At 48.1% G+C, this 24,741-nt stretch overlaps 1 protein-coding gene across 4 annotated transcripts in view; it reads left to right on the plus strand.

Annotated features, from left to right (window-relative positions):
• The window catches only part of NPRL3 (NPR3 like, GATOR1 complex subunit), a 267,923-nt gene that overhangs the window by 126,396 nt on the left and 116,786 nt on the right, over positions 1-24,741 (plus strand). For all 4 annotated transcript variants that reach the window (XM_082260222.1, XM_082260223.1, XM_082260220.1 and 1 more), the window contains one exon: positions 23,979-24,116. In XM_082260222.1, coding sequence (XP_082116348.1) covers positions 23,979-24,116 — 138 coding nt within the window. The remainder of the gene's footprint in view (positions 1-23,978; positions 24,117-24,741) is intronic.

Genomic DNA, 24,741 nt, shown 5'->3' on the forward strand with positions numbered 1-24,741 from the left:
TTCAGTTTGTAACAAGCAGCGTCAGAATAACATAAAACCCAACACAATAGAGAGGCGGGTGCTGTGTCCGTCAATGAACATCAGAGAAAAAGATTTTATGGTAAGACAAAAATCCAGTTCTCTTTCGTTCATTGACGGACACAGCTTCATATCTTCTTGACCGATGGGACGTCCCAAAGCAGTGTCAATATGAGAGGTGGGAATAACACAGCAAGAAAAAACACACTCCCAAAGGCTAAACATAGCCAATACCCAACAGTGATGACTTAGAGGTGGCGGCGACTGTCGGAGGACTCAGAAAAAGGAATTTTACAGGTAAGATTTTACAAAAATTCAGTTTTTTTTTTTTTTTCGTCATTTGTGACTTATTGCTTTGGATGGAACACTCTGAGTTTTTACTCAAGCTTTCTGGACATGATCCATATACCCTGACACGTTCTGACAGAAGTTCCTATGATTAAGAAAAATGTGGAAAGTGGGAGCTGATGTTGATTACATACCTCTGTGGCCCTGGATTTCATTACATGTGCTTTTTGCTGTTCTAATTGTAGACAGCAACTCCATCTGGTAAGAACCTTTTTCTGACATTGGTGGAAGTTGCACTGGGTGTTTGTCACACTGAAGGAGAGAGATCACTTGAAATACATCGCCTCATATTTCTTTGAGAGTTTATTTGAACTTTTTCTTACTTGGATTATTTGAATATATTCTCACTTAATGGACACACAAGTATAATGTTTTGTGTTCTGAGTTTCTTTTGATATTGGTATTTAGCTGTGCATTTTTTCTTTGTCAATGTATCTCTGCATTGTTCTCCTCGACTAGCCGATGGACCCAGGTCTGAAGTTCACCTTGGAGCAGTGAAATAATGAACCCCACCTTTGTGGCTTGGTTGCAAGGAGAATTTACTTTAATCCCCTGAAAACCTCTCTGGCGTGAGAACCCTGGGTTCAGACAGCAGTATGACCCCTGTGGGTGCAGTAGCAGTCGGTGTTGGTGCAGCAGCATACGAAGACCCTGTGGTAGAACTTGCAGATGTAGCTAAGGACTTCACGCACACTTCCAGCTGAATGTAGCCTTCCTACAGAGACTTGACGGCTGGAGTGAGGGCAGCAAAGTGTTGTCAGACCTCATCCATCGGTGAGGTTCCTCTTACAGGCTCAGACATGACTTTTTGATACTGTCACGTACCATGTGGCAGAATCTGACGTGTAGAGGGAGACCTCTCGTACAGCCCCGGCACAAGGACCACTGATGATGTGATCGTGGCCACGGGAGTGTTGTGAAATAAGAGTGCCTGTAAGATCTTCCGTTGGTTGCTGAGGTGAGTGGCATGTGTGTCACCAGAGTTGGGCTGGATAGCTGAAGCAGTGGATGGCAGCAGAAACAGCAGACTTCAGGCTGGGTAGGCAGCAGCTTGTAGCAGGCAGAGCAGGACAGACGGATGACTAGATGCAAAGTAGAACAAACCAGGTCAGCAACAGATGATCAGGTATAAGCATAAATGGCAGATAGAGAATGGTCAAGATGCAGGCAGAGGTTGGCAACAGGATATTAGGCAGAAGAGCAGAAATAAACATAGTATAAGGCAAGCTGAGGTCAGGACAGGTTGAGAGCAAGCCTGGTCAGGATAAGCCAGGTTCAAACACAGGAATCAAGCACAGATCACAGGAACAGGTACATGAGTAAAGCTGCAGATTAGCACAGTGTTTCTGGCTAACAAATGGCCCCAGTGTTGATGGCTAATGCATGCGCATAGGTCCTCGTTTCTGCATGTGACTATTTGCACGCATGCACATATTCTGGCACCTTCAGGACCATGCCTGCACATTGGCCTTTGCCTTGGAGCTTCAGCTGTACAATGGCCAGCACGTCCCTGAAAGATAGTAAAATGCTTGTTTAAAAAAAAATAACACACATGTTCTACTTGCCCGCTCTGTTCAGTGCTTTTGCACAGAGCAGCCTGGATCCTCCTCTTCTCAGGTCCCCCACTGGCTCTCCAGGCCCCTCCATCCCTCCGAGTGCCCCCACAGCATGCAGCATGCTGTGGGGGCTCCCAAGCTGCTGCTCTGCGTGTCCATTTACACACACAGCCACGGGTCTGCACCACCCCCTCTTTCCTCATTGGCTCACTGGTTGTGATTGCTTCAGCCAATGAGGATTGAGAGTCTCCAGGGAGCCGAGGCTGTTGTGCACATCACTTGATTGCAATGGGGCTCAGACAGGGATGTGTAGTTAGGGGAGGCAGGCTGAGCAAAAATGACCAAGCTTGGAGGGTCGTAGCTCGATGACTTAGGGTCACAGAGACCCCAAATTTGAAGGGTAGGTAGCCAAATTTGGGCTCCTAGCACCTATGGTTCTGGAGATACAGGGCTCCTTGTGCAGCCTGTCAGAAGCTACATACAGTTTAAATACAGGCTGGCACACACTGTTTGCAGCAGACTGGGAAGATGAGTTCACAGTGCTTCTGACTTACTGTCAGAGGCACTGAGCTCAAAGGACAACTTGGAGCCTTGGACCAATGGTAAAGCACCATTGGTCCAAGCTGTCCAATAAAAATGCTGCAGTTGGGGCTCTCCTCTTACTGCAGTGTCATAGAAGGGGGCATGTGTCTAAAAGACAAATGCTCCCTTCCAGCCCAGCAATCTTAACTACAAGGAAAAAACATAGGTTTATGGGTATAAGGTTTATCCATAATCCCATGCTTTTCTCACACAGTTAAGAGGGAGAGAATCTGCTGCTACTGAAAAATTGGATTTTTGACTTACCGTAAAACCATTTCTCTGATGTTCATTGATGGACAGAGCTCCTGATCTTCATAACTATTGGGTTATACTGCCCCCTACAAGAGTAGGACACTAGGCAGAAAAAGAATCTGGCTACGCCTATGGGGGGCAGTCCCAGGGCATATACTCCCTCTCCCTGCAATAGGTACTCAGTTTTGTTACAAGCAGTGTCAGAAGAATTACAACTCCACAGAGGGGTGGGTACAATGTCCGTCAATAAAAATCAAAGAAATGGCTTTTACGGGAAGTCAAAAATCCCATCTCTCTTTCGTTCATCGACGGACACAGCGCTCCATAAAACATTACTATTGGGTTATATTGCTTCTTCCAGGAGTAGGATTAGGCAGAACAAAAACACCTGGCTACGCCCATGGGCTGTCAGCTTGGTATATAACCCCCTCTCTGCTCTAGGTAATTGGTGTTAACTTATGTAGTCAGGAGTAAGGACCTAGTCTCTTTAGGACACTTTAAAAATGGAGGATGCGGCTGATGTAGCCACGGACGTGGCTGTGTCGTTTGGTATGCACAAGTCACATCCTACTCCAAAGGTGTTTCCTTATGTGCCTTATTTTGACAGGTTTTCCTGTAAGGAATAGGAACAACCAAAATTACACTTTGTGGTCCCCAAATGTTTTGCTGCTTACCCTTTTAAAACAATGGACTAATCCAACATTGGTGGACCCTCTTGTTTCCAGGTTGACTAAAGCTACCATGATCCCAGTAGAGGAACCCCCATCCTTTAAGGACAAAGCTGACAGGAAAGTGGGGGCTGTGGCATGCAGCAAACTTAGCGTGGCTGGTTCGACATTGCGGCCAGTTTTTGCCCCAGCCCTGGTGTCCCAGACTCTAACTGAATGGGCCAAGCTTTTGCGCCAGAGCCTGGGGGGTGAGCGGTCCCCCCCTGCTTATGTTGATTTAGCGGACCAGTTGGTCCATGGGCTGCGGTGGTGATTAGGTGCGTGCTGTGGCTTAAGAATTGGACCAAGCCTCAAAGAAAGCTTTCATTGATCTACCCTTTCAAGGTGATTCCCTGTTTGGGGCTACCCTGGATGACATTATTAAGGGTATCACGGGGGGGGGGGGGGCGAGTACCTTCCTGCCATATTCTAGGAAAGGGAAGGAGCCTTGTTGCAGCTCCTTTTAACAGGTTTGGCTCCACAGGAGGATACCGAGGTTCAGGGCAAGATCACGGGTTCCTCTGGCAGACTCCGCAGGCATCCAAGAGCCATGGTAAGGCCAGTAGCATCCTTGGCTCAGGCTTATTCCGCAATTCCTGTGAGGAATCAAGGATGAGGATCTTCCAATCAGTCTGGTGGCCATAAAAGTCCCTTGGGGGTTTCCTCTCAGAGAAGACCAGTTGTCCCAAGGGCTGATCTACCATCCTGGTTTACAGTCGCTGGTTTTAATGGCTTTGCTTTTGAAAACCAGGTACTGAGGGATAGAGGTCTGTCTGGATCAGTGATCTCTACTATGGTAAAGGCGAGGAAGTCGTCTTCCAGCAAGCCAGCTCATTCCAAGGAATTTGCTTTGCATACCTTGAATGTGGTTCGTGCGATTCAGGTGCATCTGGCAGATACGGAGTCCTTTCGAAAGTCAGACTCGCTTTTTGTGGTTACAGATAAATGAAGGAAAGGGCTGGCCACTTCTTAGGCTACCATCTCCAGATGGATCAGACAGAAGGTGACTCAGGCCTATTCCATTAAAGGTTAGGTTCCACCTTTCCCTGTCACGGTGCATTCTACTCGGGCACTGAGTGAATCATGGGCCTTCCGTCATCGGGCATCAATATTGCAAGTTTGCAAGATGGCCACTTGGTCGTTGGTGCATACCTTTACAAAATTCTATAAGGTAGATACTTTGGCATTTGCGGATGCTTCTTTTAACCGCAAAGTTTTGCTGGTTGATGTTTAAGAGGGGCTGTTCCCTCTTGAGGGGTGTTTTTCTTTAAACTGTCTTCTTAGACCCTTGGGCTTATGCTGCTCTCTCTTCAGGCGTAGGACTAGGCAGAAACCATTTGGCTACGCCCCTGAGGCAGTCCCAGGGGGTATACCATCACTTCTATAGGACTCTATATACTATAGGCTTCTATATACCATCACTGCTATAGGACTTCAGTTTTTTCTGCCTAGTCAGGAGTAAGGACCTGGATCCTTGCTTGGGATCTGCGGTCCTGGCATTTTTTCCTTTTTAAATGGATTTTTTTCTTTTCCTTTTGTTATTTTCTGTTCCTGTGTGAACTACAATTCCATTCCTGTGTGAACTACAATCAACAGCCGGACTGGGCAACGTACTGGATATTGTAGATCCTTATGGCCTTCCCAGTCTGGCCTACGAGCGCGATCCAACTATTAGCTCTGCGCTAAGTTGGCCGTGACATAGCCCCACTGGACAGGGGCTGGTCAGCAAGTAAACACCTCGCGAGGTCGCATAGACCTGGTCACGACAAAGGTCACGACCAGAGTCACAGTGTACCTCTCGCCGCAGCACCCCCTGTTCCAAGATGGCACAGTGGACTGCTGGGAGTGGTGCCCGATTAATTCCAAAGTGTGGTGAGTAGTGTCCCCCCTCTTTTCTCTGGGAAATGCTGGGGTGCAAGCGGGCCCTTCCTGGGGATGGTAGGCCCCCCTGTGTCCTTCCTCCCCTCATGTTTCCCCCCTCTTCCTAGCAGGTTTTTTCCCTGTAATGGTCACCCTCATCTGCCCCCATCCCTCTCCTTTAGTCCCCCTTTGGGGTGCACGGATGTTTCTGGGTGCTGGCGTTAAGTGCTGGGCTGGAGGGCGGTGGGAATGTCCTTTTAAGGGGTGCCTGCATTTATTGCTGCGCGGGAGGGGGGTCCCCCCCCAGTGGACTACTAATTCGCTGGGTTCCCGGGTCCTGCATGCAGGTTCCTACCTCTGGGGGGCGGATATATTGCAGCTGCGGTGGTTCTGCAGGGGGGGGGGGTTGTCCTGGTGGGGTCTCCTCCTGGGGACCCCCCGATGCATCTGTCTGATGACCGCCCTGGGGGTCCTGGAGACCGCACTGCATCGTGGGGTCTGCCATTTTGCTGTAGTCTTTCTGCTCTGCATCAATGTTAAGTTTACTCATTGAAATGCAGGCTATTTTTGGTAATTCCCCATAGGAATGCATAGGGCAGCCATTTTCTTGAAGTCCATGATCGCTGGACAGCAAGGGAGAAGCTAGGGGGGGGGGGGGGCTCTAGGCATGACCCAGATGTTTTTCTGTTTCCTGTGTCAGATCGTTTCTCTTCTCTGCACAGAACATTCCTGAAGCCTCCGGACCGCTTTGGTGGTATGTTCCTGGGGTCCCTGTAGGTATTCCTCACTCACCCTGCTGCAGGCTGTGTTAGGGCTGGGACTTGTGCAGCGCTGCTGATCGTGTTTTTTGCGACTTTTCTTAAAGTGACACTGCTTTTTTTATACTCAGTGCTAATGAAGTCCCAGGACCAAATCTACAGACTACAGCCTACAGACCCCCTCAGTGCGGTTGCGGGACCCTTCGGTCACAGCCCCTGTCTGCTTTTACAGCTTTTTTGGAAAGCCTGGTGTCAAAAGTGGATTTGGTTTTTAAAAAATGCCACTAGCCGAAAGCGCCCTTTGCCTTCACCTGCCTCTGTAGTTTCCTCAGATTCTGAGGTAAATGTGGCCGCCGCGGACGCATACTATCAAGGTAGATCTGTGTCTTCGCATTCTGACGGCGAGGAGGGCATTTCCTCATCAGCTGCCGTGCATGAAAGCGCACTGGTGGAGGAACTTAGTGTTGGTGCGGGAAACCTTAAAAATGGCGGATGAGTCTACAGCGTGAGGGACGCAGGTGTCTTTTGGCACCCCCAAATCCCAGAAGTCGGGCAAGCTGTTTCCCTGTCCGGAACTTTTTGACAACATTGTCAGTGAGGGCGCATCAAACAAATGTTAATGGTGCCTAAGCACTTTAAAAGGCGTTAACCTTTCTCGGATGCGGTTTCCTCTAGGTCAGGGCTTCCCAAACTTTTTTGGGCCGAGACCCACTTCTGAATACAGTTATTTTTCGGGACCCACTTGCTTGTAATAGAATATTGTTAAGCGCTACAGAATTTGTTGGCGCTATATAAATGCAAATAATAATGCATATTTTAAAGGGAGGGGGATGTTAGGGCATACAATTGGCACAACATGACAAGAAGTGTTAGGGGCATAGAATTGGCACATGGCACAAAAAAAGGCATACAATTTGCAAAACATTGCATAGAAATGGTTACTCACTGAGTGTAGATTCTGACAGAAAGAAATGCTGTGTCCCGCTCTTTCGTCCACCAGGCACCACACGTGATGCAAGTGATGCAAGGGCTTCAGACATGGTGCAGGAGATGCAGGGCTGTGGGCATGGTGCAGGATATGCAGGGCTGTGTGCATGGTGCAGGGCTGCGGGCATGGTGCAGGAGATGCAGGGCTGCGGAAATGGTGCATGAGATGCAGGACTGTGGGCATGGTGCAGGACTGTGGGTATGGTGCAGGAGATGCAGGGCTGTGGGCATGGTGCAGGAGATGCAGGGGCTGTGGGCATAATGCAGGAGATGCAGGGCTGTAGGCATGGTGCAGGAAATGCAGAGCTGTGGGTATTGTGCAGTGGATGCAGAGGCTGTGGGCATGGTGCAGTGGATGCAGATGCTGTGGGCATGGTGCAGGAGATGCTGAGGTCATGGTGCAGGAGATGCAGGGGCTGTGGGCAGGGTGCAGGAGATGCAGGGGCTGTGGGCAGGGTGCAGGAGATGCAGGGGCTGTGGGTGTGGTGCAGGAGATGCAGGGGCTGTGGGCATAATGCAGGAGATGAAAGGCTGTGGGCATGGTGCAGGGCTACGGGCATGGTGCAGGAGTTGCAGGGCTACAGGCATGGTGCAGGAGTTGCAGGGCTACGGGCATGGTGCAGGAGTTGCAGGGCTACGGGCATGGTGCAGAAGATGCAGGGGCTGTGGGCATAATGCAGGAGATGCAGGGGCTGTGGACATGGTGCAGGAGATGCAGGGACTGTAGGCATAATGCAGGAGATGCAGGGGCTGTAGGCATAATGCAGGAGATGCAGGGGCTGTGGACATGGTGCAGGAGATGCAGGGGCTGTGGACATGGTGCAGGAGATGCAGGGGCTGTGGGCATGGTGCAGGAGATGCAGGGGCTGTGGGCATGGTGCAGGAGATACAGGGGCTGTGGGCATAATGCAGGAGATGCAGGGCTATGGGCATGGTGCAAGAAATGCAGGGCTATGGGCATGGTGCAGGAGATGCAGGGCTGTGGGCATGGTGCAGGAGATGATGGGCTGTGTGCATGGTGCATGAGATGCAGGGCTGTGGGCAAGGTGCAGGAGATGATGGGCTGTGAGCATGGTGCAGGAGGGGTCTGTCTTACCCATCCTTGAGGCGCCTTCCATTTAATAATGGCGCTGCCCGGCTGCTGCGTCACTACACATGCGTCGCCTCCCCGAACATGTACATCCTCCCCGGCGGCGAGGAGGGCATTTCCTCATCAGCTACCGTGCATGAAAGCGCACTGGTGGAGGAACTTAGTGTTGGTGCGGGAAACCTTAAAAATGGCGGATGAGTCTACAGCGTGAGGGACGCAGGTGTCTTTTGGCACCCCCAAATCCCAGAAGTCGGGCAAGCTGTTTCCCTGTCCGGAACTTTTTGACAACATTGTCATTGAGGGCGCATCAAACAAATGTTAATGGTGCCTAAGCACTTTAAAAGGCGTTAACCTTTCTCGGATGCGGTTTCCTCTAGGTCAGGGCTTCCCAAACTTTTTTGGGCCGAGACCCACTTCTGAATACAGTTATTTTTCGGGACCCACTTGCTTGTAATAGAATATTGTTAAGCGCTACAGAATTTGTTGGCGCTATATAAATGCAAATAATAATGCATATTTTAAAGGGAGGGGGATGTTAGGGCATACAATTGGCACAACATGACAAGAAGTGTTAGGGGCATAGAATTGGCACATGGCACAAAAAAAAGGCATACAATTTGCAAAACATTGCATAGAAATGGTTACTCACTGAGTGTAGATTCTGACAGAAACAAATGCTGTGTCCCGCTCTTTCGTCCACCAGGCACCACACGTGATGCAAGTGATGCAAGGGCTTCAGACATGGTGCAGGAGATGCAGGGCTGTGGGCATGGTGCAGGATATGCAGGGCTGTGGGCATGGTGCAGGGCTGCGGGCATGGTGCAGGAGATGCAGGGCTGCGGAAATGGTGCATGAGGTGCAGGACTGTGGGTATGGTGCAGGAGATGCAGGGCTGTGGGCATGGTGCAGGAGATGCAGGGGCTGTGGGCATAATGCAGGAGATGCAGGGGCTGTGGGCATAATGCAGGAGATGCAGGGCTGTAGGCATGGTGCAGGAGATGCAGAGCTGTGGGTATTGTGCAGTGGATGCAGAGGCTGTGGGCATGGTGCAGTGGATGCAGATGCTGTGGGCATGGTGCAGGAGATGCTGAGGTCATGGTGCAGGAGATGCAGGGGCTGTGGGCAGGGCGCAGGAGATGCAGGGGCTGTGGGTATGGTGCAGGAGATGCAGGGGCTGTGGGCATAATGCAGGAGATGAAAGGCTGTGGGCATGGTGCAGGGCTACGGGCATGGTGCAGGAGATGCAGGGCTACAGGCATGGTGAAAGAGATGCAGGGCTACGGGCATGGTGCAGGAGTTGCAGGGCTACGGGCATGGTGCAGAAGATGCAGGGGCTGTGGGCATAATGCAGGAGATGCAGGGGCTGTGGACATGGTGCAGGAGATGCAGGGGCTGTGGACATGGTGCAGGAGATGCAGGGGCTGTAGGCATAATGCAGGAAATGCAGGGGCTGTGGACATGGTGCAGGAGATGCAGGGGCTGTGGGCATGGTGCAGGAGATACAGGGGCTGTGGGCATAATGCAGGAGATGCAGGGCTACGGGCATGGTGCAAGAAATGCAGGGCTATGGGCATGGTGCAGGAGATGCAGGGCTGTGGGCATGGTGCAGGAGATGATGGGCTGTGGGCATGGTGCATGAGATGCAGGGCTGTGGGCAAGGTGCAGGAGATGATGGGCTATGAGCATGGTGCAGGAGGGGTCTGTCTTACCCATCCTTGAGGCGCCTTCCATTTAATAATGGCGCTGCCCAGCTGCTGCGTCACTACACATGCGTCGCCTCCCCGAACATGTACATCCTCCCCGAGCGGTGGCGACGGCGCATGCGCTGTGGACATAGGCCGGCCGCAGCCGTTTATTTTTTTATGGAAAACTGCGGCTCCTTCTTCCTATAGTTTGAGCAGGTCCGCTCAGCGCGACCCACTCAAACTGAGCTTGCGACCCACCAGTGGGTCGCGACCCACAATTTGGGAACTCCTGCTCTAGGTGGTCCGTGCCACCAAAGGTGGATCATTCGGTTTCCAGACTTAACAAGTCTACAGTGGTCCCCGGGATTTACAGACCCTGTGGATAGACAGATTTAGTCTCTATCCCGCCATTTGCATGTGTTAGCAGGCTCAATCCTAAAACCGGTCTTTGTGATCACTCTGGTGTCACAGACCATCACAGAACGGGCGAAGTTGCTAAAAGGTGACTTGGAAGCGGAGCAGCTCTCACGGACCAAATGGTTCAAGCCCTTCTGTATATATGTGATGCGTCGCTGGATGTGGCTCCACTGGTAGCCAGAGTGTCTGCGGTGGGGATTGCTATTAGACGCATGGTGTGGCTGAAAAAGCTGGTCTGTGGATCAGGCTTACAAAGGCTCTTTCTGACCTTCCCTTTACGGGGTACAGGTTGTTTGGATCCTCCCTGAATGAGTTGATCAAAGGCTTTACGGGTGGGAAGAGTACTCTTCTACCCCAATCCACCAAGGGCAAGGCACCGCGTAATAGACTGGGGCCTTCATTTACTGCTCATATGCGGCCCTTACGTGCCTCAGGGTCACAGGAGAAAGGAGGTAAGCCGTTCAGGACTTCTGGGGGGGGGGGGTTCAAAGAAGACATGTTCAGGTAAGCCGAGAACAGGCCAATCTGGATCTGCGGACAAATCCTCGTCTGCATGAAGGGACGCTCTCTCCAGTTTCTGGGGTGGGGGACACCTTTGAGGCAATTCCATTTGCTCAGAGGCAATTCCATTTGCTAAGTTCAACACAAGAACCTTACAAAGGGAGATTCTTGTCAAATGGAACAAGGATCCAAAGTCCTTGGACACTATGATTCAGTTGAGTCACAACACAAGGACTGCCCTATGGTGGCTTCACTCCTTAGCACTATGCCAGGGCAAGTCCTTCCTTCCACTGTATTGGACTGTGGTAACCACAAACGCCGGCCTATCAGGCTGGGGAGGACTGCTGGGTAAGCTTGGCGTCCAGGGGTCTTAGATAGTAGATGAGTTCAGACTTCTGATCAATATTCTGGCGAATCAGAGCGATAAAGCTTTGCCCGTGGCACTGGACAACTTGTTTACATGGTTGTCCAGTTCGGATTCGATCAGATAATGCCACGGCCCTGGCTTACATCAATCATCAAGGGGGCACCAAGAGTGTCTTGGAGACCCGGGAGGTGGCCGAGATCCTGGAATGGGCAGAAAGGTTTGTTCCAGCCCTTACTGCAGTTCACATACCAGGTGTAGAAAACTGGCAGGCAGATTACGTCAGTCGTCAGGGGCTGGATCAGGGGTAGTGTCCCTGCACCCGGAGGTGTTTCTCCTCCTGTGTGTCTGGTGGGGGACACCCAATGTCGACCTGTCTGCTTCTCGACTCAACAAGGAGGTTCAGAGGTTTGTAGCCAGGTCAAGGGATCCTCTGGCCGACACCACAGACGCACTGGTGGCTACTTGGGGTCAGTATCGCCTGATCTATGCATTCCCCCTGCTGAAACTCCTGCCGAGGCTTCTGCGCAGAATAGAGGTGGAAGGGATTCCGGTCATTCTGTTGGCCCCAGGCTGGCCTCGCCAGTCTTGGTATGCAGATCTGGTAAGGTTGGTCGCCGATGCTCCTTGGAGACTTCCTCTCAGGGAAGATCTGCTGTCTCAAGGGCCGATCTTCCATCCTGCTTTACAGTCGCTGGCGTGGCTGTCGAAAGCCAAGTGTTGAAGGTCTTTCTGATTCTGTGATTCCTACACTGTTGAAGGCCAGAAAGTCTACTTCAAGGAAGGTTTATCGTACATGGAAATAGTACATCTCATGGTGTGAATCGCTGAAGGTGCATCCTTGCCTTTTTTCGGTGGCTAGGATTTTGACCTTTCTTCAAAGAGGGGTTGAACAGAGGTTGGCTTTGGGCACTATCGAAGGCCAAGTGTCGGCTTTGGCTGTATTCTTCCAACATCCTTTAGCTAAGCATGCCTTGATTCACACTTTTATAAAAGGGATTTTCCATATGGCTCCTCTAAGGCGATCCCCGCACCCTTCGTGGAATCTTAATTTGGTATTAGCTGTTCTTCTTCAAAAACCTCCTTTTGAGAACATTAGGGAGATTCCTCTGCTTACGTTGTGACAGAAGGTTGCCTTTTTGATGGCTATTACTTCTGCCTGCAGAGTATCGGACTTGGAGGCGCTGTCCTGCCATTCACCTTATCTGAAGGTCCACAGCGATAAAGTGGTACTTCCACCTCATTAGTCGTTCCTAAGGTGGTTTCTGATTTTCATCTGAATGTAGACTTTGTGCTGCCTTCACTCTGTCCTAAGCCCAAGCATCCCAAGGAAATTGCTTTGCATTAATTGGATGTGGTTTGGGCAATCAGAGTTTACCTGGCGGCTACTGAATCTTTCAGGAAATCAGACTCTCTCTTTGTCCACACCGATGGACCTTGAAAAGGATTGGCTGCATCTGCTGCGACCATATCCAGATGGATCAGGCAGACGGTGGTTCAGGCTTATTCGCTGAAGGGTCAGGTTCCACCTTTCCCTGTGAAGGCGCATTCTACTAGGGCACTGAGTGCCTTTTGGGCTTTTCGCCATCAGGCGTCAGTGATGCAAGTTTGCTAGGCGGCAACTTGGTCATCAGTGCACACGTTGACAAAATTCTACAAGGTGGATGTGTTGGCATCCTCAGATGCCTTCTTTTGGTCGCAAGGTTTTGTAGGCTGCTGTTTAAAAGAGAAACCATTCTCTTTGAGGGTGTATGTTGTTTTTAGGTGAGCTCCGGTTGTTCCTGGTTGAGCTCCATGTTACCTGGTTGGCTAAGTTTAGCCTTTGGGGAATTACGTTCTTTCTTTGCGTTTTTTCCCACCCCTCATGCAAATACTGCTTTGGGACGTCCCAATGGTCAAGAAGTTATGGAGCTGCATCTGTCAATGAACGATAGAGAAAACTGGATTTTTGACCTACCGTAAAATCCTTTTCTCTGAAGTTCATTAAAGTTCAATCCAGTTTTTTCACATTCTGCTATATAACATTCCCCAAAAAAATTACAAATCTAAATTTTTCACCTTTTAGGCCAATTTGTATTCTGCAACATATTTTTGGTAAAAAAAATTGCAATAAGCGTGTTTTGATTAGTTTGCGCAAAAGTTATCGCGTCTACAAACTACGGGAAAGATTTATGTCATTTTTATTTTATTTATTTTTTACTAGTAATGGCGGCAATCTGCAAATTTTAGCGGGACTGCAACACGGTGACGGAAAGATTAGACCCCTAACTGACATTTATGACACTTTTGGGGGGACCAGTGACATTACTACAGTAATCGGTGCTAAAAATATGCACTGTTATTGTAATAATGACACTGGCAGGGAAGAGGTCAACCTAGGGGTGCTCAAAGGGCTAATTGTGAGCCTAGGGGAGTGTTTTCTAACTGTGGGGGGAAGGACTTGTGAAATGATCTTAGAGATCTGTGATCCTATATAGAAGGATCACAGGTGCTCTGTGATCATTTCAGAGAGAACAGTCGTCAGCTGTGTTTACAACAGCTGACCGTTCTCTCTCAGCGGGGAGCGATCGCGGGTGCCCGGCAGCAATTGTGGCTGCCTGTCCCGTGGATCGGCATCTCTGTTGCCTAATGGGGGCGGGAGCGAACGCTGGTCCCCCAGCACCACTCCCGCGAACCGACTTACCCCAATGTCGATTCACACAGCTGAGCCAGCCTGCCGCAGAATATATGCAGCGGGCGGTCGGCAAGTGGTTAAAGTTGGAGGGCTCAGCTAATTCTCAGTCGGCAATGCCGGTGCGGTTTGGCACCCGTCGATCTTCCAAGGTGACTAAGGTGTTCCCCTTTCCTGCCTATTTTGATGAGATTATCGCTAGTCAGTGGGGATCCCCGAAACGCATTGGTTGGAATACCTAAGCGTTTCGCTAGGAGATATCCATTTGAGGAGTCTCTCCTGAAGAAACTGATGGTTCCACCGTCGGTGGACTCTCAGGTTTCCAGGTTAAATAAGGCCACACTTTTACTGACCCACCACCAAACCAGTCATTCTGAAGGATGTTACAGGCAGCATACCTTTCTTCACAGCTTCTCCAGACCCTTTAACGTCTGTCACTTTGGCTCAGGGTAAACCTGCTCTCATCTGTGAAAATCACAGGGTGCCAGTGGCATCCCTGCCAATTCTGGTGTTCAATGGCAAATGCCAATCGAGATCCATGGTGCGGGGCAGTGGGCATAGGGCCCATTAGAGGAAGTTGAGCCCTCAAGCCACCCTCATGAAATCTGTTTCTGATTGTTTGGTCAGAAACATTCTCACCAGTGGCCTGCTGGAGGTCATTTCGTAAGGTTCTGGCAGTGCTCATCCTGTTCCTCTTAGCACAAAGGAGCAGATACCGGTCCTGCTGATGGGTTAAGGACCTTCTATGGCCCTGTCCAGCTCTCTGAGAGTAACTGCCTGTCTCCTGGAATCTCCTCCATGCTCTTGAGACAATGCTGAGAGACACAGCAAACCTTCTGGCAGTGGCATGTATTGATGTGCCATCCTGGAGGAATTGGACTGCTTGTGCAATCTTTGTAGAGTACAGGTATGGCATCATGCTACCAGTAGTGACATGGACCCTAGCCAAATGAAAAACTAGTGAAAAACTGTCAGAAAACAGGAGTAGTGAAAAAAATGTCAGTGGCCTTTACCTGTAAAACCATTCCTGTTTTGGGGGTTGTCTCATTGTTGCCCATCTAGTGCACCTGTTGTTAATTTCATTAACACCAAGGCAGCTGAAACTGATTAACAACCCGCTCTGCTACTTAACTGACCATATCAATATCCCAGGAGTTTAATTGACTTAATGCTCTACTCTGATTAAAAAGTGTTCCTTTAATTTTTTTGAGCAGTGTATATTTTTTTAGGTGGACTGTTTTACTGTTTTAAATTGTCCTGCATTTCATCTTTTAGTAAACACCCTGAACCTTTTATTGTTTACTTGTTTATTACTGAATATTACTGTTATATTTCTGGCTTCAGAAAATATAGACATGTTTTATTTTTTCTACAATCTTTATTGCCATCTTTGCTAGTAATATTGTTTTCAGCATCAACAAAAAAGGTGACTGGAAAACATCTTTAACGCTGGTCCACACTACCGCGACGCTACTTTAGGTGGCGACCTCCGAGGTCGCGGTGCGAGCAGCGCGCCGCGACCTCGGAGCGGCCGCCACGGACTTCATAACATTGAAGTCTATGGCGGTCGCCTCCTGGTCGCCCCAAAGAAGCTCCGGTCCCTTTTTCTAGGTCGGAGCGACTTGTGTCGCTCCTATTAGAACGGGTCCGTAGCTTCCCTATGGGAGGCGACCTGAGGCGACCAGGTCGCCTCACAGGTCGCCCTAGTGTGAACCGGCACTAAAGGGACAGCGTTTGTAAATATTTTTGTTAAATGAGTATAACTAGTAGAAGTGCAATCGCCTACGTAATGAGAATCAAATGCGTAACTTGTGAATATGTAAACAGTGCCTCACCAGCCACTGACCTCACAGCAAATTCCTGGGCTCAGGTAAGTATTTGGGGGGCCTGCTGCACAGAGAAGAAGGATGAGAGTGAGTAAAAACTGGATTTTTTTAAGAACTTACCATAAAATCCTTTTCTCTGAAGTCCATTGGCAAACGCAGCTCTTATGCTTCTTATACCATAGGGTTATTCTGCCCCCTACAGTAGTACTAGGCAGGAAAAAATTCACTGACACGCCTACAGGGGCTGTCCTTCACGGCATAACCCCACACACACTCTGCCACAAGCCAGTTTCGTAGCAAGCAGTGAAAAAGAAGACACAAACCATCTCCATAACAGAGGGGCGGGTGCTGCGTCTGTCAATAGACTTTGGAGAAAAATATTTTACAGTAAGTTCTTACAAAAATCCAGTTTTCTCTATTGTCCATTGACAGACGCAGCTCTTATGCTTCTTATACCATAGGGATGTCCCAAAGTAGTGTAGGCATGAGAGGTGGGAAGAACGCAACCAAAAAAAACAAAACAGGTAATGTTTTTCCAAAGGCTAAACCTAGCCAACCGGGTAACAAAGCTCAACCAGGAACCACAGGTGCTTACCCATAGAAAGCAAATATAAACCCCTGAAAGAGAAAAACAAGTCTCTTTTAACAGCAGCCTGCAAAACCTTGCGGCCAAAGGATGCATCCGAAGATGCCAACAAATCTACCTTGTAGAATTTTGTAAAAGTATGCACGGACGACCAAGTCGCCGCCTTACATATGGAGTAACAGAGGCCTGATGATAAAAAATACAAAAGGCGCTCAGCGATCTGATAGGACGCGCTCTCACAGGGAAAGGAGGAACCTGACCCTTCAATGAATAAGCCTGTACAACCGTCTGCCTAATCCATCTGGATATAGTCACAGCAGACGCAGCCAAACCCTTACAAGATCTCTCAGTAAGGACAAAAAAAGAGTCTGATTTCCTAAAGGACTCAGTGGCCAACTGGTAAACCCTGATCACCTGAACAACACCCAGAGAGTTCAAGGCAATTTCCTTAGGATGCTTAGGCTTAGGACAGAGTGAAGGCAAAACAATGTCTGCATTGAAATGGAAATTAGACACCACCGCAGGAAGAAAAAACGGATTAGGTTGGAGAACCACTTCATCTCTGTGGACGACTAAATATGGCGAATGATAGGAAAGCGCCGCCAACTCAGTCTGCGAGCAGAAGTAATGGCCACCAAAATGCAATTCTGATATCACAAAGGCAGAGATATGTCCTTATATTCTCAAAAAGAGGCTTTTGAAAAATAGACAAAACCAAAGTCAAATCCCAGGGAAGCAAGGGGGATCGTCTCGGAGGAGCCGTATGACACACCCCTTGAAGAAAAGTGTGAATCAAGGTATTAGCAGCCAATGGGCGTTGGAAGTACATTACCAAAGCCGACACTTGGCCCTTGATCATGTCCAAGGCCAACCATTGCTCAACAGGCAAGGGTGCAATTTTGCGATTCACACCATGAAATATACATCTTCCCCGTGCGATGAAAAATCTTTCTGGAAGTCGCTGTTCTAGCCCTCAGCAGGGTAGGAAGCACAGACTCAGAGAGATTTCTATCTCCCAGCACCTGGCCTACCAACAGCCTTGCCGTTTAAAGCCCCCGACCGTAAAGCAGGATGGAGGATCGGTCCCTGAGACAGCAGGTCCTCCCTCAAAGGCACCTGCCAGGGAGGCACAATGACCATCTTTACCAGGTCTGCGTAACAAGACCGACGAGGCCAGTCTGGAGCCACCAGAATCCCTGGAACATTCTCCACCGCCATCCTGCGGAAAAACCTTGATAACAGCCGTATCGGAGTTAAGGCATAAATCAGCCGATACTGGCTTAGAGGAGCTACCAATGCATCTGTGGCGTCGGCCAGAGGATCTCGAACTCTGGCCACGAACCTTTGCACCTCTTTGTTTAGCCCAGACGCAAACGGGTAGACCACTGGGGTCCCCCAACGGACACACAGGAGACTAAATACCTCTGGATGAAGGGACCATGCCCCTTGATTCAGAACCTGACAACTCGGGTAATCCGCTTGCCAATTCTCCACTCCCAGAATGTGAACTGCGGAGAGAGCCGGAACCTATCTTTTCGCCCACGTCAGAATCTTGGCCACCTTATGGGCTGCCCGGGCACTCTTTGTGCCCCTTTGATGATTGATGTAGGCCACAGCCGTGGCATTGTCTGATTGGATCCGAACCGGGATCCATAGAGTACCCGAACACCGTTCCGTAAAGAAGACTCCTCTGTCGACCAGACACCCTGGGCACAGGGGTTGTCCAGCACCCTGCCCCAGCCCAACCGGCTGGCATCCCTGGTTTCCATCGTCCACATCAGCGGTAGAAAGGACTTTCCCTGACTCAGGGCAGGCGACTGAAGCCACCTACAGAGCATTGACCTCGTGAGGCGGCTCAAACTTATCATTCTGTCTAAGGACTGTAGATCCTTGTTCCACTTGACAAGGATCTCCTTTTGCAGAGGCCTGGAATGAAACTGAGTAAAGGGACCATCTCGAAGGTCGACACCATCAGACTCGGGGCTCTCATGCATGTCCGTAGAGAAGAGAGATCGCTTTCCGGCAGCAATTGGATCTCTCCCTGCAACTTCTGAAGTTTGTCTCCGGGAAGAAAGACCCTCGCCACGGAGGAGTCCAGAGTTAGTCCCAGGTAATCCAGTTGAACGGACTGGGTCAGTGCAGATTATTTGAAGTTGATGATCCACCCGAACTCTTGAAGGGTCTGAACTGTGATTCACAGATCGCCCAACAAGGCTGGGTGAGAGTTTGCTCTCCACAGGAGGTCATCCAGATATCCTAGGATCGCAATCCCTCTTTTGCGCAGCAACGCCAACACCGGGGCCAAAACCTTGGTGAAGACTCTGGGAGCAGAGGCAAGACCAAAGGGTAACGCCGCAAACTGAAAGTGCTCCTCCGCCACTGCAAAACAGAGATACCGCTGGTTTTCCCTTGTATATATGGTTGTGCAGATACCCATCTTTGATGACAATGGAGGCTAAAAAATCCCCCTGATCTAAAGACGCTACTACTGACCGAATGGATTCCATCCGAAACGACTGCACCCGCACAAAGCGGTTCAGAGACTTGAGGTCTAAATTAGGATGCACCTTGCCCTCTTTCCTAGCCACCGTGAACAGGTTTGAATAAAAACCTCAAAAACAGTCCTGCGAGGGATCCGACACAGTCACTTCTTGTGCAAGGAGATCCTGCACTGCCTACCTGAGATCATCCAAGGGACACGGCCGACACAGATTTTCCCCGATGCGCGCTCGCGGGAGCGCGCGGGGGGCGTGTCACTGGGAGGCCGTTTAAAAACGGCCTCCCGAAAATTCAAGTCCGCGCTGCAGCCATATATAGGCTGTAGCGCGGATGGGAGCAGGTTAAAATTCCCACACATAATTATAAGTGCAGATCTGTAGGGGGCTAGTTTGGAGAGCAGGGTTGCATAGAATTTTTTTTGAGGTGTGTTTGGCACGTATACATTGACAATAGTAGGAATCAATGTTTTGTGGCCCTGGCCGCCAAGAGGATTTGCTCCTTAATATGAAAAAAGTGAATGCGAGCCAAGACATACCTTGAGATTTCCACTGGCAGGTGTTAGGGTTTGGCAATCCTATGGGCTTGTTCAATTAGGATGTCACTAGTGTTTAAGCAGGGGAACAGCGTCTAGATAAGTTGCTGCAGGTAGAGAGTGAGCTCATTCGCTTTAACTGATACTGGGATACCCCTAAATGTATTATTATTTCGCATAGCGGGATCTTCTAAATCTGCCAGTGTTATCTTAATGCCGTGAAGTTCCTCTGCATGGTGGTCATGAGCATCTATTAGCTTGTTGTCAGCTTTAGAGTAGTCACACATGTTCTCTTTCAATATATCTGCTCTTTCTTCCAGGCAGTCCACTCTGTCATGCATTTGAGTCATAGAAATTTGCAATTCTGTGTGGAAGTCTTACTTCAGAGTAAGCAGCATAGACTTAAGCATTGCCTCAAAGACAGGATTGTCTGTGACAGGAACAGCAGGCAAGGATGGTTTGTATTCTGTACTGGTTGCTCCGTTGGCAACAGCAGCCCATAGTTGCTTTTTTGCCTGAGGCTCTTTGCAGGGTGAATTGGTAGGGGAGGTTGCAAGCCTTTTACCTCTATCCACTGATTGCACAGCTGAGGTGGTTTTTGGAGAAGGCAAGGTGTCCATGTCCTCTCTGGCTGCCTTTGTGGAGGGGTCCCCTGACTGTGGGAGCGGCAGTGCAGAGTAGGCAGGGAGGCTGGTAGTGTCAGTGTGGTGGCTGTTTCCGGAGCCAACGCCCTCTTGGGCCGACTGCATGCGGTGGTGTAGTAGTGTGTGTGACGGCGCTGTGCGGGCGACTTTAAACATTTTCTTGACATGCCCAATGGTGTCCCCGATCCTTCCCCCCTGCAGGGTATGCAGAATGCGGGGAGGACAGTTGCGCTGAGTTGCTGGAGATCCAGGCCATGGGGCAGAGCTTGGATCCTAGGTTACCATCCTAGTCCTCAGCCGGCTACACCCCCTCTTACTTTTAATTTTGACTATGGCTCACAGCTAGTTAAAAAAAAAAAATAATTCAGTATCTCAGAAAAATAGAATATTGTGAAAAAGGTCACTATTGTAGACTCATGGTTTTACACTCTAATCAGCTAATTAACCCAACAGCTGTAAAGGTTTCCTGAACTTTTAAATGGTTTCTCAGTCTGGTTCAGTAGGATACAAAATCATGGGAAATACTGCTGACTTGACAAATGTCCAAAAGACAGTCATCGACACCCTCCACAAGGAGGGTAAGTCATAAAAGGTCATTGCTAAAGAAGCTGGCTGTTCACAGAGTGCTGTATCTAAGCATATTAATGGAAAGTTGAGTGGAAGGACAAAGTTTGGTAGAAAAAGGTGCGCACTGCACAGGCAACCAGGATAATCTCAACCTTGAGAGGATTGTGAAGCAAAGGCCATTCAAGAATTTGGGGGAGATTCACAAGGAGTGGACTACAGCTGGTGTCAGTACTTGAAGATCCAGCACACACAGCCATATCCAGGACATGGGCTACAACTGTCACATTCCTTGTGTCAAGCCACTCTTGAACCAGAGACAACGTCTGACGCGTCTTACCTGGGCTAAGGAGAAAAAGGAATGGACTGTTGCTCAGTGGTCCAAAGTCCTCTTTTTGGATGAAAGTACATTTGTTTTTCATTCGGAAGGTGCGAGGCAAAGAATCCAATTTGCATGAGGTCCAGTGTGAAATTTCCACAGGCAGTGATGATTTGGGGAGCCATGTCACCTGCTGGTGTTAATCTGCTGTGTTTTATCAAGTCAGTGCAGCCCTCTACCAGGAGATTCTAGAGCACTTCATGGTTCCCTGTACTGACCAGGTTTATGGAGATGCGGGTTTCATTTTCCAGCAGGACTTGGCACCTGCCCACACTGCTAAAGTACTAATACCCGGTTTAATGATCATGGTATCACTGTGCTTAATTTGCCAGCAAACTTGCTTGACCTAAACCCCAAACAGAATCTGTGGGGTATTGTCAAGAGTAAGATGAGAGACACTAGACCCAACAAGAAGAACAGAAAAGCACCTCTGAGTGTAGACTTTTTATTACAGCACATAAAAAAAGGACAAATGGCTACTCACAGAAGCCAGAAGGCATCAGGCTGTTTGAGGATGGTACAGTAATATCGCTCCTCCTGGTGAATGGTCCGTCCGTTCTAACTGATCCAGCAGCTGGGGCCACAGTGGTCTGTAGGAGGGGATGATGCCGGCAGTCTCCTGTTTAACTTCTGGGTCCCAGGTGGAGGCTGTGAAGGGATACACAGCATGGGGAGAAGCGTGTGATGTCACCAGGGAACTTTGGCAACACAACGCGTTTGAGCGTGCGCAAAGCTGTGACTGAGCATGCACGCTCTTTCTCTAGGTGTAAAGTCTCTCTTGAGTGCTTTATGTATTTTGTCTTTTATGTTAACCAGACCCAACAAATCCGACGAGCTGAAGGCTGCTATCAAAGCAACTTGAGCTTCCATAGCACCTTAGCAATGCTACACTCTGATCGCCTCCATGCCACGCCGCATTGATGCAGTATTTCATGCAAAAGGGGCCGCAACCAAGTATTGAGTGCATACTATAATGTACATGGACATTTTTTCAGTAAACCAACATTTTTGTAATGAAAATCTTTTTCTTAACCGCTTCCGGACCGCCCGCCGCAGTTATACTGCGGCAGGGCGGCCCTCCTGCGCGAACCGACGTAGGTATATGTCGGTCGCGCGCCTGCAGCTAGGGAACGAGCATGCGCTGGCGGAGGTGCGCTCCTGCCTCCACTTGTCAGCGGGGACTCCGATGCACGGGGCAGGCAGGTCCAATTGTCGCCTGACACCCGCGATCGTTCCCCGTTGAGAGAGAAGGACGGGCAGCTGTTGTAAACACAGCTGACTGTTCGTCTCGCTGCAATGATCACAGAGCTCCTGTGATCCTTCTATATAGGAACACAGGTCTCTGTGATCATTTCACAAGCCATGCCCCTAGGTACACATTTAACCCCTTGATCACTTACTGTGTTAACCCCTTCTCTGTCAGTGTCATTACAGTAACAGTGCATATTTTTAGCACTGATTACTGTAGTAATGTCACTGCTTACTGTAGTAATGTCTCCCCCAAAAGTGTCAAAATGAGAGGTCCGAACTGTCCGCCGCAATGTCTCAGTCCCTCAAAAAAACGCAGATCGCGCCATTACTAGTAAAAGAAAAAAAAACAATAAAAATGACATAAATATTTCCCGTAGTTAGTTGACGAGAACTTTTGAGCAAACCAATCATAATACGCTTATTGCGATTTTTTTTTTTTTTTTTTTTTTACCAAAAATATGTAGAAGAATACAAATTGGCCTAAAATAATAAAAAAAAAATTAGATTTTTTTTTGGGAATGTTTATATGGCAGAATGTGAAAAATGTCAGAATTGTCGCTCTTTTTTTGTTTATAGCGCAAAAAATAAAAATCGCACAGGTGATCAAATACCATAAAAAGAAAGCTCTATTTGTGGGGAAAAAAGGACATCAATTGTATTTGGGTACAGTGTCGCGCGACTGCGCAATTGTCCGTTAAACTAACGCAGTGCCGAATCGCAAAATATGGCCTGGTCATTAAGGGGGAAAATCTTCCGGTCCAGAAGTGATTAATGGTCTTACTGTATGTAATAATCTTATTTTCTAAGATACTGAATTTTGGGTTTTCAATAGCTCTAAGCCGTAATCATTAATAAAAAATTAATTCTTGAAATATATCAATCTGTGTGTAATGCATCTATATAATGAATTTCACTTTTTGAAATTATTACTGAAATAAACTTTTTGATATTTTTCATTTTTTTGAGATGCACCTGTATTTGGTGCATCTGTAAAGGAAAATATTACAAAGAAGAGCTAGGACTGTTAAGCAGTTAGAATCCTACATCAGGCAAGAATGGGACAACATTCCTCTCCCAAATCTCTAGCAACTGGTCTCCTCAATTCCTAGACATCTACAGAGTGTTGTTAAAAGAAGAGGGGATGCTACACCGTGGTAAACTTGGCCCTGTCCCAACCTTTTTTGAGACGTGTTGCTGCCATTAATTTCAAAATTACCTTATTTTTTTCTTAAAAATGGTACATTTTCTACAGTTTAAAAGTTTGATATGTTTTCTGTTTTCTATTGTGAATAAAATATTGTTTTATGAGTTTTGCAAATCATTGAATTCTGCAATTGCATGCTGGTCCTTCAGCCAATGTGCACACTATGGACTACATGGTTTAATAGAAAACCCAGCTGCATCCTGTCCTCCTTTTGACAGACCTCCCAATACTGTTTAGTACATGGCAGTCATGGGAGAAGGGCACAGTGGCCAACAGAGAGAGTTGCAAGTAAAGTACACTATGCGGTGTGCAGGGACTTAAAGCAACCAATCAGAAATATGTTTTTATATTGACTGACTTGACTGATTTGACTGACGAAATTTAAATCTCATTTATTGATCTGGATAATTGCAACAAAATCTGTTATAAAATAACCCTTAGGTTCTAGACGTACGAGTATGGTACTCTGCATACAGCTTCTGCTGTTTTTCTCCATTTAAGGGGGAAAGCTAATGCTTGCTTTAACTTTATATCTTCAACTGCATAGTGCTTTAGGGACATTTGTGTTCAATATAAATAAATTGAACTTGTGAAATCTAAGTGTTTCTGGTAATTTGTACATGAAGTGGACCTGACATAAGAAAAAATTATAGACAAATGTATTAGGATTTAATGTAAACGTTTTGTATTGTTGCAGCCTTTGTACAACTGGTGTGGTACGACTTCATATTAATAACTGGCTGGAAGTAAGCTTTTGTTTGCCACATAAAATTCACTGCGTTGGAGCAAATTTTATTCCCCCAGAAGCAATAGAGAGAAGTTTAAAATCTATAAGGTAAGATACTTGATTATTTTGTTGTAACATTTTCCAAACATTAGAGCCTTTTACCTTTCAAATGCTGACATGTAATTTTGATAGCAAGGTAGCTAAAATGCAACTTACCTGAACAGTATAGAATTGACATGCAAGTCTTTTATGTTTCATGTAAAATATTTCAGCAACTTTTGCTATCTTCTTCAATATACTTTTTTTTTTTTTTTTTACTTTTGGCCTCATGCATACATGACATTTTGTTTCCTCCATGGTAGCCTTTGCGCCTGGCAGGAAAAATCAGCCTAAAAAATGCACCTAAGGCAGTGTTTTGCACATGTGTTTGGGTAGTCATTGACCTAATTGGCCATAATATTAATTTTAATCCGGCCATTGAAATTAATGAACGCTCTAACGCTAAACACGTTTGGGCATTTTTCTGCCCTAAAGCTCCTCCTGAATGTGCTGGTGGTGCATTTTTCAGCCTCTAACTGCTCCTCTTTTAAAATGCCTGTAAATGCCTACAAAGACGTGCGTTTACAGGCTGAAAAAAAATTCAAATGTCTATAAAATAGGCGTTTTTTTATGCCCTGTGTGCATGAGGCCTTAAAGCAGGGGTAAGCAACCTTAAAGAGGTGGAGATTTACCT

Source organism: Pelophylax lessonae, assembly GCF_965119305.1.
Source record: "Pelophylax lessonae genome assembly, chromosome: 6".
In the NCBI taxonomy this organism is placed as follows: domain Eukaryota; kingdom Metazoa; phylum Chordata; class Amphibia; order Anura; family Ranidae; genus Pelophylax; species Pelophylax lessonae.